This window comes from Eleutherodactylus coqui, chromosome 8 (genome assembly GCF_035609145.1).
Source record: "Eleutherodactylus coqui strain aEleCoq1 chromosome 8, aEleCoq1.hap1, whole genome shotgun sequence".
Taxonomy (NCBI): Eukaryota; Metazoa; Chordata; class Amphibia; order Anura; family Eleutherodactylidae; genus Eleutherodactylus; species Eleutherodactylus coqui.
Genome location: NC_089844.1, coordinates 46,879,442 through 46,892,394, shown reverse-complemented (window position 1 = coordinate 46,892,394; position 12,953 = coordinate 46,879,442). Strand labels below are relative to the sequence as shown.

At 45.9% G+C, this 12,953-nt stretch overlaps 1 protein-coding gene across 6 annotated transcripts in view; it reads right to left on the bottom strand.

The window, feature by feature from the left end:
- LOC136576364 (DNA ligase 1-like) overlaps positions 1–12,953 on the bottom strand; it is an 89,809-nt gene that overhangs the window by 69,486 nt on the left and 7,370 nt on the right. For 3 of the 6 annotated variants that reach the window (XM_066575582.1, XM_066575587.1, XM_066575580.1), the window contains exons 2-3: positions 9,382–9,522; positions 6,027–6,146 (exon numbers count right to left, since the gene is read on the bottom strand). Coding sequence is in view for 4 of the 6 variants with exons in the window: in XM_066575580.1 (XP_066431677.1) it covers positions 6,027–6,100 (74 nt within the window). In the remaining 2 variants the exon portion in view is untranslated. Of the gene's footprint in view, positions 1–6,026; positions 6,742–9,381; positions 9,523–12,953 lie in introns of those variants that run through there. The other 3 variants (XM_066575585.1, XM_066575584.1, XM_066575581.1) reach the window with 3 other exon arrangements.

Below are 12,953 nucleotides of genomic sequence, written 5' to 3'. Positions count from 1 at the left end.
GGGGGGTGCCACATGAATTTAATTCTAGAGATCAGTTTAAAGCAGGTTTTGAGATCTTATTTGCTATTGTCACTGTTAATAATAATGTAGATTAGATGAATTATATCTTTTACAATCAGCAGAGGTTTGTAAACTACACCAGAGATGCTTTACAAGGGTTAGCTGACCAGTTAGGGCCCACTGCATCCATGGCGTTCCAAAATAGAGTGGCCCTGGATATGATTTTAGCAGAAAGAGGTGGGGTATGTAATTTCCTGTTTGTGTATTATCCCTTTAATGTGACCAAAATTTCCCTTGTTTGAAAAAAGATGAAGAACCAGTTCCGATAATGCCAACCACGTATGTTACCAGAAGAATGGAGAGATGGACTAGTACTGTGTCTGCCTCAGTCTCATAAGATGGACTGTCAGTGGACTTCCCATTTGCCTAGGGAAAGTGCAGAAGACCTTAGGTTCCGGCGAGGGCACACCCTGTGGGGTGTCAACTTGTACAGATAGAGGGTGTGGATGCCCGGAAATAAGCCCAGAGAATCCATGGCCTCCTTCTGAGATGAGGTAGGGATCCCTCCCTTTTAGGAGTAGGGACTTACGGGCAGTGGAGAAACCCTGACGCAAGGGAGAGACGACCGAGGAAGAGTGCAAAGTCTGATGCTTGATCTCCATATTAAGTTTTTTAGGGGGGTTTGTGAGGGTATATATATATATATATATATATATATATAGCCATATGTTTTCTTTATACTTTTATACCTATATGCAAGTTTTATTCAATTCCAAATGAGAGAAAAAAACTTATGTCGCCTTACATCAGATATTTCCAAGGCTTTAGAAGGCTGAGAGAGATGTTCTAGAAGTTCAGCAAAGAAGAACCAGACATGAAGGCCGCATGTACTTGGCCGATTTCCCAGAAGCGCTGGAACAAGATATCAAGATGTTCAAATGTACATAATTTTCACTGTCTTAGGCTGAAATCCGGACTTCTTAGAATTGAGTGGGTGATTCTTTGTACTGGAGTTAATTGAATACGTGATTTTCTGCACGTAAGCCAGAGGCGCCAGTATCAAGATAATGACTGTTATATGATTTTCACTGTCAGTCCGCAAATCCGGACTTCCCATATATGGTTATGAGCCCATCACCCCCTAGTGGTGAGGGGACAAAGGGTATAAGATCTCATGTAATCTGTAATAAAGCACGACGGCGACGGTGGGCACAGCTGAGAGCCATGTCCCGTGTGAGGAATGATACCAGATCCCTGTGTGGTGTCTCTTCTTACGGCCGGCAACGGGGCAAGTGGGGTGGGCCCGATTGGTGCTGTACTTAGAATTTTAACCCTGAGAATTGGACTGGCGCATTGCCAACGTGGTTCCAATTTACAAAAAAGGGAGCAAAAGTGAGCCTGGTAACTACAGGCCAGTAAGTCTCACTTCAGTAACGGGAAAAATTTTCGAGGGGATTCTGAGAGACGCCATCGATGAGTACCTCAAGGAGATTAAGGGAATAACTCCTCACCAGCATGGATTCATGAAGGGTAGCTCATGTCAGACAAATCTGATCAGTTTCTACGATGAAGTAAGCTCTAAGCTGGACCTGGGAGAATCTATTGATCTTGTATATCTGGACTTCTCTAAAGCCTTTGACACCGTGCCACATAATAGGCTAATATACAAAATGAGGCAGCTCGGACTGGGCGAAAACGTGTGTAAGTGGGTAAAAAATTAGCTCAACGATAGAAAGCAGAGGGTGGTAATAAAGGGTTCGTACTCTGATTGGACCACAGTCGCTAGCGGGGTGCCACAGGGTTCAGTATTAGGCCACACTCTGTTCAACATATTTATCAATGACCTGATAAAGGGGCTGCACAGCAAAATATCAATATTTGCAGATGACACAAAATTATGCAATATAATTAATGCAACGGAGGACAATGTGCGGCTACAAACGGACCTGGACAAGCTGGGGGCTTGGGCAGAAAAATGGCAAATGAACTTCAATGTTGAAAAATGTAAGACTATGCACATGGGCAGGAGAAACGGATGTCACCAATATTCACTTAATGGCTGTACCACTAGGGAAAAGTGATATGGAAAAGGATCTGGGGGTATTAGTGGATAATAGACTAAACTGGAGTAACCAATGCCAGTCAGCTGCTGCAAAGGCAAATAAAGTCTTGGGGTGCATCAAAAGAGGTATAGGGGCGAAGGACGAGAACATTATCCTTCCATTATATAAGGCACTTGTCAGGCCTCACATGGAATACTGCGTACAATTCTGGACACCGGTGCTCAGGAAAGATGTCACAGTGCTTGAGGGGGTTCAAAGAAGGGCAACTAAACTAATACATGGAATGACGGGACTGGAATACCCAGAGAGGCTATCCAAATTGGGACTATTTACTCTAGAAAAAAGAAGGTTAAGAGGCGACCAAATAACCATGTATAAGTACATGAGGGGACAATACAAGGATCTCTCCCGCGATCTGTTTACACCCAGGACCACGACGGTAACAAGAGGACATCCGCTACGATTAGAGGAAAGTAGGTTTCATCACCAACACAGAAAGGGGTTCTTTACTGTAAGAGCAGTTAGACTGTGGAACTCTCTACCGGAGGAAGTGGTGATGGCAAAATCCATAGAGGAGTTTAAAAGGGGACTTGATGTCTTTCTGGAGAAGGATATTACAGGAAATAAATATTAGGTTAAGTGTCAATCCTGGTATATAGGCAGGTAGGAACTATTAGGGGTTGATCCAGGGAACAGTCTGATTGCCATTAGGGAGTCGGGAAGGAATTTTTCCCCCAAAAGGGCTAATTGGCTTCTGGCCTTGGGGTTTTTTGCCTTCCTCTGGATCAACACAGTAGGATAGACAGGCTGGACTAGATGGACAATGTCTTCATTCGGCCTTACATACTATGTTACTATGTTACTATAATTCAGCCCCCCGTAGCCTGGAAATATGATAATCTAGCAAAGGGCAAGAATACTCCCATCCAAGACCAAAAGGAATCTACCTGATCGTCAGGCAGCCGGACCGTCTGTGAGGGAAGTGTAGCCAGCCCTATATAAGTGACCACACTGTGGTTTCTGCACAATGCCTGGTGAGGGCGCTGTTGGGCAGGGATAAGCAGTGAAGGTGTCACAGTGCTAGATCAGTGCTGCAGTCACTTCATCAACTGGCGAGGAGCCCAGAGATGGTAAAGTGCTGACCTACATTACCAACATATCACCAGTGTATAAGATCGGAAGACTCCCTTAAAGCGACCCTCCAGCCCTGGACAGACGGCCGAGCCACTATGACTATCTGATGCGCATGTGTGTTAGTATGCAGCGGCAGTCTAAGGATGTGCTCACATGTGTGTTCGTATGCAGCGGCAGTCTAAGGATGTGTTCACATGTGTGTTAGTATGCAGCGGCAGTCTAAGGATGTGCTCACATGTGTGTTAGTATGCAGCGGCAGTCTAAGGATGTGCTCACATGTGTGTTAGTATGCAGCCGCAGTCTAAGGCCTCATGTCCATGGGGAAAATCAGGCCCGCTCCGGATTCTACATGTAGAATCTGCAGCGGGTCCCTCCTGCCCCGCGGACATGAGCGCTTAAAATAGGAATTTAAAAGAATTAACTCACCCCGCAGCGGGCCGGGAAAGTCTTCTCTTCCTAACGGCCGGATCTTCTTTTTCGGCCGGCGGATGAACTCGTCACGCCGGCAGCACGTCGTCGGCACATAACCGACGTGCTGCGCGCATGCGCCGGGCACATCCGCCGAGCCGAAGCAAGAAAGATCCGGCCGTGAGGAGAGAAGACCCTCCCGGCCTGCTGCGGGTGAGTTAATTCTTTTAAATTCCTATTTTAGGCTCACCGCGGGAGACCCGCACGAAAATGGAGCATGGTCCAGATTTTTTTCATGCTCCATTTTTTTAAAAATCACTTTTATTGACCATCCGCGGGTATTTATCTACCCGCGGGTGGTCAATGCATCCCTATGGGGTGCGGATCCGCATGCGGGTGATCTGCTGCAGATTTTAATTCTTATTTTGCCCGTGGACATGAGCCCTTAGGGCTCCTTTCCGCTGGCGAGGTAATCGCACGTTTTCAGTGCGATGTGACAGTGCGAGCTCTCGCAGTAAAGTCCCACACATGTTGTTCTATGACAGCCTTTCCACTAGCGATGTTTAAGGACAAGCTCCGATACGAGGATTAAAAATCGCAGCAGGAGGATTGTTTCAGCATTTTGCATTTTTCTGTCGCCCATACAGTGCAATGTGCAATGGCAAAACAGATTCTCGCATCGCAACGCAAAAGCTTGTGATTTTGCAGCGTTGCAATGCGATTTTAACAATACGATTTTCTCGCAGCGATATCGCTATCGGCAGTGAAAAGGAGCCCTAAGGATGTGCTCACATGTGCAGCTGTTCAAGCCAGAACCAGAAGTCAACCAAAATGAAGGAAAAAAGGGTAGAAACTGAACCCGTCCTTTCTGAATCCACATCCAAACCTCCAGGTGTGAATGAAGACATCCTGAGACACTGCATGCTGCTCTGACTGGTCAGAGCTGCCCACGTGGACAACACTGGCCAATCACAGCAGGTGTAGCGTTTTAGGGCTTATTTACACAAGCGTATATTGGCCGGCGTTTTCACGGCCGGACGATAAACGCTTCCATCTGAGCAGTTCTCTCCACCTGCTTTCTGCCTCTCTCCTCCTCTCCATTTCTTTGCAATAGAAGTGGGTGGAGTGTAGCTAAGCTCCCCGCCCCTCCCTGCAGTCAGCAATTGGAGCGGGCGGGGCAGAGCAGAGCTCCGCCCACATCCAGCTCTTCTCATTGAACCCACCAGAGTGGAGGAGAGAGGCAGAGAGACGGTGAGGAGGAGGGAAGAACTGCTCAGATGGGAGCGTATATTGGCCAGCCGATATATGCTCATGTAAATAAGCCCTTAGACTAACGATGTGAACCAATTCACGGTGTGCATCAGATAGTCAGAGAACCAGTGCGGCCATGTTTGGTTGCTGAGGACCTAGAGGGTCACTTTAGGGAGGGTCACAAATAGATTTAATATCCCAACTGAGGCTAGCTTCACACAGCTGAGCGCTATTTCAGGCAAGGAAACTAGTCCCGTTATCGGTACGATGTGCCCGCAGATGTAAGGAGCTCGGAACAAAAACTCCTCCCATCACTTCACTACAGTTGCGATCCAATGAGAAGCCTTGCATCGCTGCGCGATGTTTTCCGCCCCATTGAAAGCAATGGACAAGGCATTCCAAGGGACCGCCCAAAGAGATTACATGCAGTGGGGTAACCAAAAGGAAATAAAAACCTTCATGTCTATATGTATATCACCCCCTGTGCAAAAGAATGGGGTTCACATTAAAGCGAGATTTGTACGTCTCACAGCGCACACATCGAGCTCCAATTTCTTGCCTGTGTGAAAGCAGCCTGAATGACACAAAGACCTCCAATACTGTGGAGTGTAACATGGCATAATGCAGGTGTCCATGACATGCAGAATCCATGGAAAGCTGGATGACAACTGCGATGGCCAACATAATAGATTCCATTAGTGGTCAGCGCCCAGCATCTATTACCCGATGTAGGGAACCAAGATACCTTGGAGTCTTGGATGTGCAGCTCATTCTTTAAGACCCTTTTACATGGGAACACACATTTGTCAGAAGGTTTATCTCCCCGATCATCGCCCCGCCTGAATGCGCCCCAATCAGCTGATGAACATTCAGAACGCTCGCTCACCGGCTGACTGGGTCTTTCATGCGGGCATAAAAATGCTGATTCGACGGCAGGACATCCTCCATGTAATTAGGGGGACCGCTGCTGAAAAGAGCTGCTGCTGGTGAAGGATGATCAATATTAGTGACCGGTCGTCCCAATACTAGTGATCCTCCATACCGCGAGCGGCAGAACGAGGACTGATTGGCAGCTATACTGTCAGTCACTCATTACAGCCAGCAGAGGATCCGTCTTCTGTGTAGAAGCGCCTATAGTGCAGTGAGAGCGCAGCGTCTCGTATGTCTTACCTCTGGATCATTTGTTTCAGGAGGTTCCAGGACCATCTGGTAATGAGATGCCCACAGATCGGCATGCCCACCATTCATCACTGGGGAGTCGGCCATCATCCTGCCTCAGATACTTCACCCCTGGAACAAAAACACAGTTTTAATTCTGCACCATTTCAAGATCTGTGCTTGCTGTTAATGAATGGAAGCATTCTTGTTTACTCCCAGAGTTGTATCCGGTCCGGGTAATCCTCTGTGAAGCCGGACCAAACAACCAGCTACCAGGGCTCTGAGGGAACAAGGCAAAGCGCTCTTTAACCCCTTAACGCTGCAGGGTGCCGGCTGTTTATTACAGCTGACACCCGCCGATAATAGCTGCAATCAGCCACGCGGCTGATTGGCGCTATTTACCCTTTAAATGCCCTGAACGATGTTCGTTGGTCCCATATTGCCCCCCTTCCCTCAATGAGATTACAGGGAGCCGTGCGGGTGTCATAGTAGCTGGAGGTCTTCTGAAAGGCCCCAGGGCTGTCTTCGCAGAATGCCTATCAAGCCATCCCCGAGGGGAGGCCTGATCGCAGTATGATGTAAAGCATCGCCAGTTGTGGTCCCCTGTGGGGGCTAAAAAGAAAAAATTAGGAAAAAAAAGTTTTACTCATTTTTTCATTTTATAAAGTGATAAAGTAAAAAAAAAAACAAAACAAACTTTTCGTATCAAATAGAAAAATTTCCCCCGCGCTCGTGGGTTCCAGCAGAGATAGAGGACACAATGTCCATAAATAACTTTAAATGATTTATTAGTTCCTTTGCTACGCGTTTCTGCGGGCTTACCCGCTCTCTTCAGGCATACAATTGAACAACACAGTACACATTTTATACATTACTAAGGCTCACGAGAGTGCTCAGACGCCGACTTTCGGAGCTCTATTTATTCTATTTCTATATATATAACAGTCGAATAGAAATAGAATAAATAGAGGGTATAAACAATAGAAATATTAGTATAATATAAATGGTAATTTTTTAGAACGAAATTTTAAGAATGATAATTTTAGAATGTATTTATAAATTATTTGGGTATTTATATATAAAATGTTGTTTTTTATAATGGAGGGGGTCTATTTGAGAAAAAATGAATGCTGGTTATATAGAGTATATATAGCAGAAAAATCGGGAAAATGTAATTAATTGTTAATTCGTTTATAGTAACATCTCTATTTTTACAATATAATTGTAGTAGTTATTTATAGATATAGATAATTTATGTTTTTTAAATAATATTGTGGAATATAGCAGATAATGAAGAGCATAAGCGAGTCGAACGGACTTTTAAATAGCATATTTTGCTGCTTTTTATCAATGGAGAAACGTAGTAGTATGTAAAGGGTTACTGACTAATGATATGACGTGTTATCCCACATGAAGCAGAGGGCGGCTCCGAAAGTCGGCGTCTGAGCACTCCCGTGAGCCTTAGTAATGTATAAAATGTGTACTGTGTTGTTCAATTGTATGCCTGAAGAGAGCGGGTAAGCCCGCAGAAACGCGTAGCAAAGGAACTAATAAATCATTTAAAGTTATTTATGGACATTGTGTCCTCTATCTCTGCTGGAACCCACGAGCGCGGGGAAATTTTTCTATTTGATACGAGTGGTTACATAAACAGCCTGTCACGGCTGTAAACCCCAGAGACGCTCTCCGGTGATCAGGATTCTGGACTCCAGGGACGCTACAAGCCAGCTCGGATATAAGGTGCCGGTCAATCTCCTGGACAGGAGTTTTGGCCGAGCACCAGGTGAGTACTTAAAAGTATCTCACATCCTTTTAAAATCGTTTTGTGTGAGTAGGCGCTGATTCTTGTTTTCTTGCAAAACAAACTTTTACCATATTTACAATAAAAACCTAAGTAATAAAACAAAAATACATATTTGGTATCGCTGCGTCTGTAAAAGTCGGATCTATTAAAGTAACACATTATTTATGGCGCATGGTAAAAGTCTGAAATTAAAATATTCAGAAATGCGCATGTATGTATTCCAAGACGGCACCATCGGAAACTACAGGACAAACCGTACAAAATGAGCCCTCGGACAACGGCGTCGACGGAAAAATAAAAAAGTTACGGCTGTCGGAAGACTGTGGCAGAAAACGATTTTAAAAAATTGAATGTCTGATAAAAAATAAACTAAAAGTACTACAGCAAAAAAAAAAACAGAAAACCTCAGTCATCTTACTGACCCATAAAATAAAGTTATGTCATTTTTGTTTCAGTTTTTGTGCCACAGAAACAAGACAAACCAGAAGATGGCGGAATGTAGGCTTTCTGTTTACATTTTACTCCATTTAGAAATTGTTAAAAAAATTTCAGTACATTAACCCCTTCCCGCTCCAGGACGTACATTTACGTCCTGGAGCGTCGGGGTATCTATGCAGAGAGGTCGCGGGGTCATCTCTGCATACAGCGCGGGCGTCAGCTGTTTACTACAGCTGACACCCGCGATCGTCCGTTTGGCCAATCGCAGCTATTAACCAATTAAATGCCGCTGTCATTTCTGACAGCGGCATTTAAAGCCCCCGAACCCATACAGCCCCCCCGCGGTAAGATCGGGGGAGCCGTGCAGGTGTCATGGCTGCCGGGGGCCTTCTGAAAGGCCCCAGGGCTGCCTTGAGAGACTGCCTATCAAGCCATCCCCGTGGGGTGGCTTGATAGACTGCCTGTCAGAATGCAGTATGGCGTCATGCTGCAGGAGCGATCACAGTATCGCATATCGTAGTCCCCCAGGGGGACTTAAAAGTAAAGTGAAAAAAAAGCAATAAAGTTTTTTTCATTGTAAAAAAAAAAAAAGTCATGAAAATTTAAATCACCCCCCTTTTGCCATATCTAGAATTAAAAAGTCTATTAAATGTTTTTGGGGGAAAAAAAAGTAGTATAGTAAAAAAAACTATAGCAGTTTGGCATCGTAGTAATCGTACCGACCCGTAGAATGAAGTTATCGTGTCATTTTTCTTGCAGTTTCTGAGCCGTAGAAACAAGACGTACTGAAAGATGGCGGAATGTCATTTTTTTTATTTTAGTCCACTTAGAATTTTGTAAAAGTTTTTCAGCACATTATCTGGTACAGTAAATGTCACCATTGAAAAATACAACTCGTCCCGCAAAAAACAATCATACAGCGATGGGTAAATAAGGAGTTATGATTTTTTTTTAAAGGGGAGGAAAAAACAAAAGTGTTAAAAATAGGGCGGCATACTTAAAGGGTTAAAGGGGTTGTCCCGCGCCGAAACGTTTTTTTTTTTTTTTTTTAACCCCCCCCCCCCCCCGTTCGGCGCGAGACAACCCCGATGCAGGAGTTAAAAAAACAACCCGCTCAGCGCTTACCTGAATCCCGGCGGTCCGGCGTCTTCATACTTACCTGCTGAAGATGGCCGCCGGGGTCTGCTCCCTCCGTGGACCGCAGATTTACAAGGGCAGCTAATCCCAGTCAGAACTTTGGGAAATTTACTGCTAGGACCTTCCAAACTAATAAAATTAAAAAATACCTTTTATTAAATTCCTTTAAAAGAAGAACAAAACAAATACAAACAAATAAGGGGAAGATTAGGATTAAGAAGGCCACTAGTGACTAGTGACCAAACAGGTTGGAGTCGTATAATAGGACTCAACCTTAAAAAACGACAGCAACCGCCACTTCTGAAATATGAACAATGGGAAATCGAGTCATGTGATGAAGCTCAATTGATGTACAACATTGATCATAGATCCAGAAAAGTGATCAAATAAAGTAGAATCACTCTAAATCTGGTATCCTAATGTGCGTCGTATAGTGGGAAGGACTTGCACATAAGGAGTTTGCTCTTAAAGCAAAAATGCGCGTTACCCAACGCGTTTCTCCCAACTGGTGGGTTCCTCAGGGGTTACAATGCGCTAGTTCCAACCAAAAGGTTGGGTTGTGGCTAAATTTTTATAAAGTGTGGAAGCCACACATAGTCCAGGACTGATAATCATGGACCAGTGGTCGCCAAAATGATCTGTCTCTAAATGTAAATGCAATGCAGCAAAGAATTCCAGTGCACCGCAATTTACAAAAATCAGAAAAGAATGACCTATGACGTGGCAATGATGGTCACGGTAATGGTCATTAAGAGGACAAAATTATCCTCAAAGTACAAGATGAGATCAAAAAGAGATATATAAGCCGTCAGATGCTATCAATAACTTAAGCCCTTAAAGTCCTCAAGATAGATTTGCAGCTACCTAACTGATAAGAAACTATCTGAAGTTGCTAAATAGACTGATAATGCAACTCGAGTGAGTAGCTGAAGGGGACTAGCCCCTAGGTCAGGACAAAGAACTTAAAATCAAAGAAAATAAAGACAAACCGGCGGCATGTCAGTCCTTGTGGTGGAGTGACAGCATAATGGAGAGCTAGTCCAAGGAGCTTTAAATAGGGTTCATTAGGGAACACCTTTTGATGGGTGTGTATCCCCTGAGCCAATGAGAGGCAAAGTGGGAGGCGTACCACTCATGCTATGTAACCTAGGTAACAGGTAAACATATGTTTCATACTGAAGAAAGAGAGAAAAAAAAAAAAAAAGGGATAACAGGTGCAAGGAAGGGGGCCAGCAACCGCTGCTGTAATGTGTGACTGATGTATCAAACCGATCGCGCTATACCGTCGCTACTAGCTCCGTAACCCGGAGGTATAGTAGATGGCATAGCGACGTCAGCGCGGGGGGCGTGATTCCGCTAACGACGCCGGAGGTCACATGACGCTAAGCGTCATCGACCGCGTCATGGTCACATGACGCCGAGCGTCACTGACAGTATCGTATGATACCCGAGGGGGCGGACCGCATGAGGACCACGGAGGCGTGGTTCCACTGACGGCGCCGGTGGTCACATGACGCTAGACGTTGATGAAAGCGTCATGTGACACCCAAGGAGACGGACTAAGTGACGGCAGCGGCGTACTTGGAGACAAAGCCATGGCAACGGTAGTGTACATAACTCGGAGCATAAAAATGATGCTGTGGTGGCGAAACAAGATCACTGGTAGTCGCTGTTGGGACAATACTCGTGGATGTAAACCATTAGAGTTGAATATAATGATTCATTTTAAGGATAGTTATATGCAGTACATTCTGCCAGGATCATCAGATGTATCCAGTATTAATAAACTCTAACGGATATAAGGAGCATCACGTAGATGATTCTGATACGTAAACCGAGTAAGGGAGTATTCAGAGCGTATGTACACGCCGATAAATATTAATTGGAGTAGATTTAGTTATCCCGCACTACCCTTGCACCATTGATAAGAATATATATTTAATGATCAGTATTATAAAATGCCTCGGACTAGCATGAACAAATATGATCACAGATAGTTATGAGACATCTTGTACGTGGAAATTTTCTCATAGGTGGTGTGTAGCATAATAGCTAACTATTTTTAAAAATAAACGTCTTTGGTTCTTCTGATGAAAAGATATTGCATTAATACTCAACACGTCGGTAGAGGCAGTCATGCATGCTATCAATCAATGAAGCAGTTGAACGACAACTGTTCGTTCAATCCAGTTGGAGACACAGAGCGCAGTCTGTAGATCCAGTTTGCCTCTTTTTGTAAGAGGAGCTGATTAAGATCTCCGCGCCGAAACGGTTTTTTATTTTTTTCAATAGCCCCCCCGTTCGGCGCGAGACAAACCCGATGCAGGGTTAAAAAAGAAAAAAAAACGGATAGTACTTACCCGAATCCCCGCGCTCCGGCGACTTCATACTTACCTTGTGAAGATGGCCGCCGGGATCTTCACCCTCGGTGGACCGCAGCTCTTCTGTGTGGTCCATTGCCGATTCCAGCCTCCTGATTGGCTGGAATCGGCACGTGACGGGGCGGAGCTACACGGAGCCGGCATTCTGCACGAGCGGCTCCATTGAAGAGAGTAGAAGACCCGGACTGCGCAAGCGCGACTAATTTGGCCATTGGAGGGCGAAAATTAGTCGGCTCCATGGGAACGAGGACGCCAGCAACGGAGCAGGTAAGTATAAAACTTTTTATAACTTCTGTATGGCTCATAATTAATGCACAATGTACATTACAAAGTGCATTAATATGGCCATACAGAAGTGTATAGACCCACTTGCTGCCGCGGGACAACCCCTTTAAGGGGCACGTTGGGACCAACCTTCATACCCGCTGCGGCTCACCAGCAATCACACAACTGAACTGTACCATAAACTAAATCCATAAGACAACCCCCGTCCACCTGGGCAGAGGCCGACCTCCTCCCCCCTTCCTGACAGCACCTGCCTGCCTGGAAAGAGGCCGAACACCCTACGACAAACCCCGGCCGCCGGGGCAGAGGCCGACCTGCCTCCCCCCCCTGACAACTCGCATCCGCCGGGGCTGGAGCAGATCTCCCTCCGCTGGGGCCGACCTCCCTCCCCCGACAACCCCCGTCCGCAGCTCCTCCCGGGTGTTATATGTGGTCTCATCCTTCACATAAGAATACCACCTCACGTGACCCCACTGACAGACAACCTTATATCACATGGCGACTGGCCCGCGCACCCCTCAGTGCCCCCAGCTCCTCTGTGGATCCCCGGGCTGCCCCCCGTACACCCTCCCCGGTCACTCACCTCTCCGCCGCCCCATGTCTGCTCCCGGCCGCACGACCTTCTCTCTCACGCCGTACAACCCGGCACACAGTCTGACAACCCTAGCTGGGCGCCGAAATCTCACTGTCCAATCATCCAGAGGCTCATGCAGCGATTGGCCAATCACTGTCAAGTATTCCTTCTCACCAGCCAATGAGAGGATGGCAAATTTCACGCTGGAGAAGGCAGTTTCTGTCAAAGTGACAGCCGGGATGAAGGAAGGAGAATGTGAGAGAGTGATAAATCTCCTGCTGTCCATGCAGGGGCCCCGGCAGCTGCAGCACAGGGGGGCC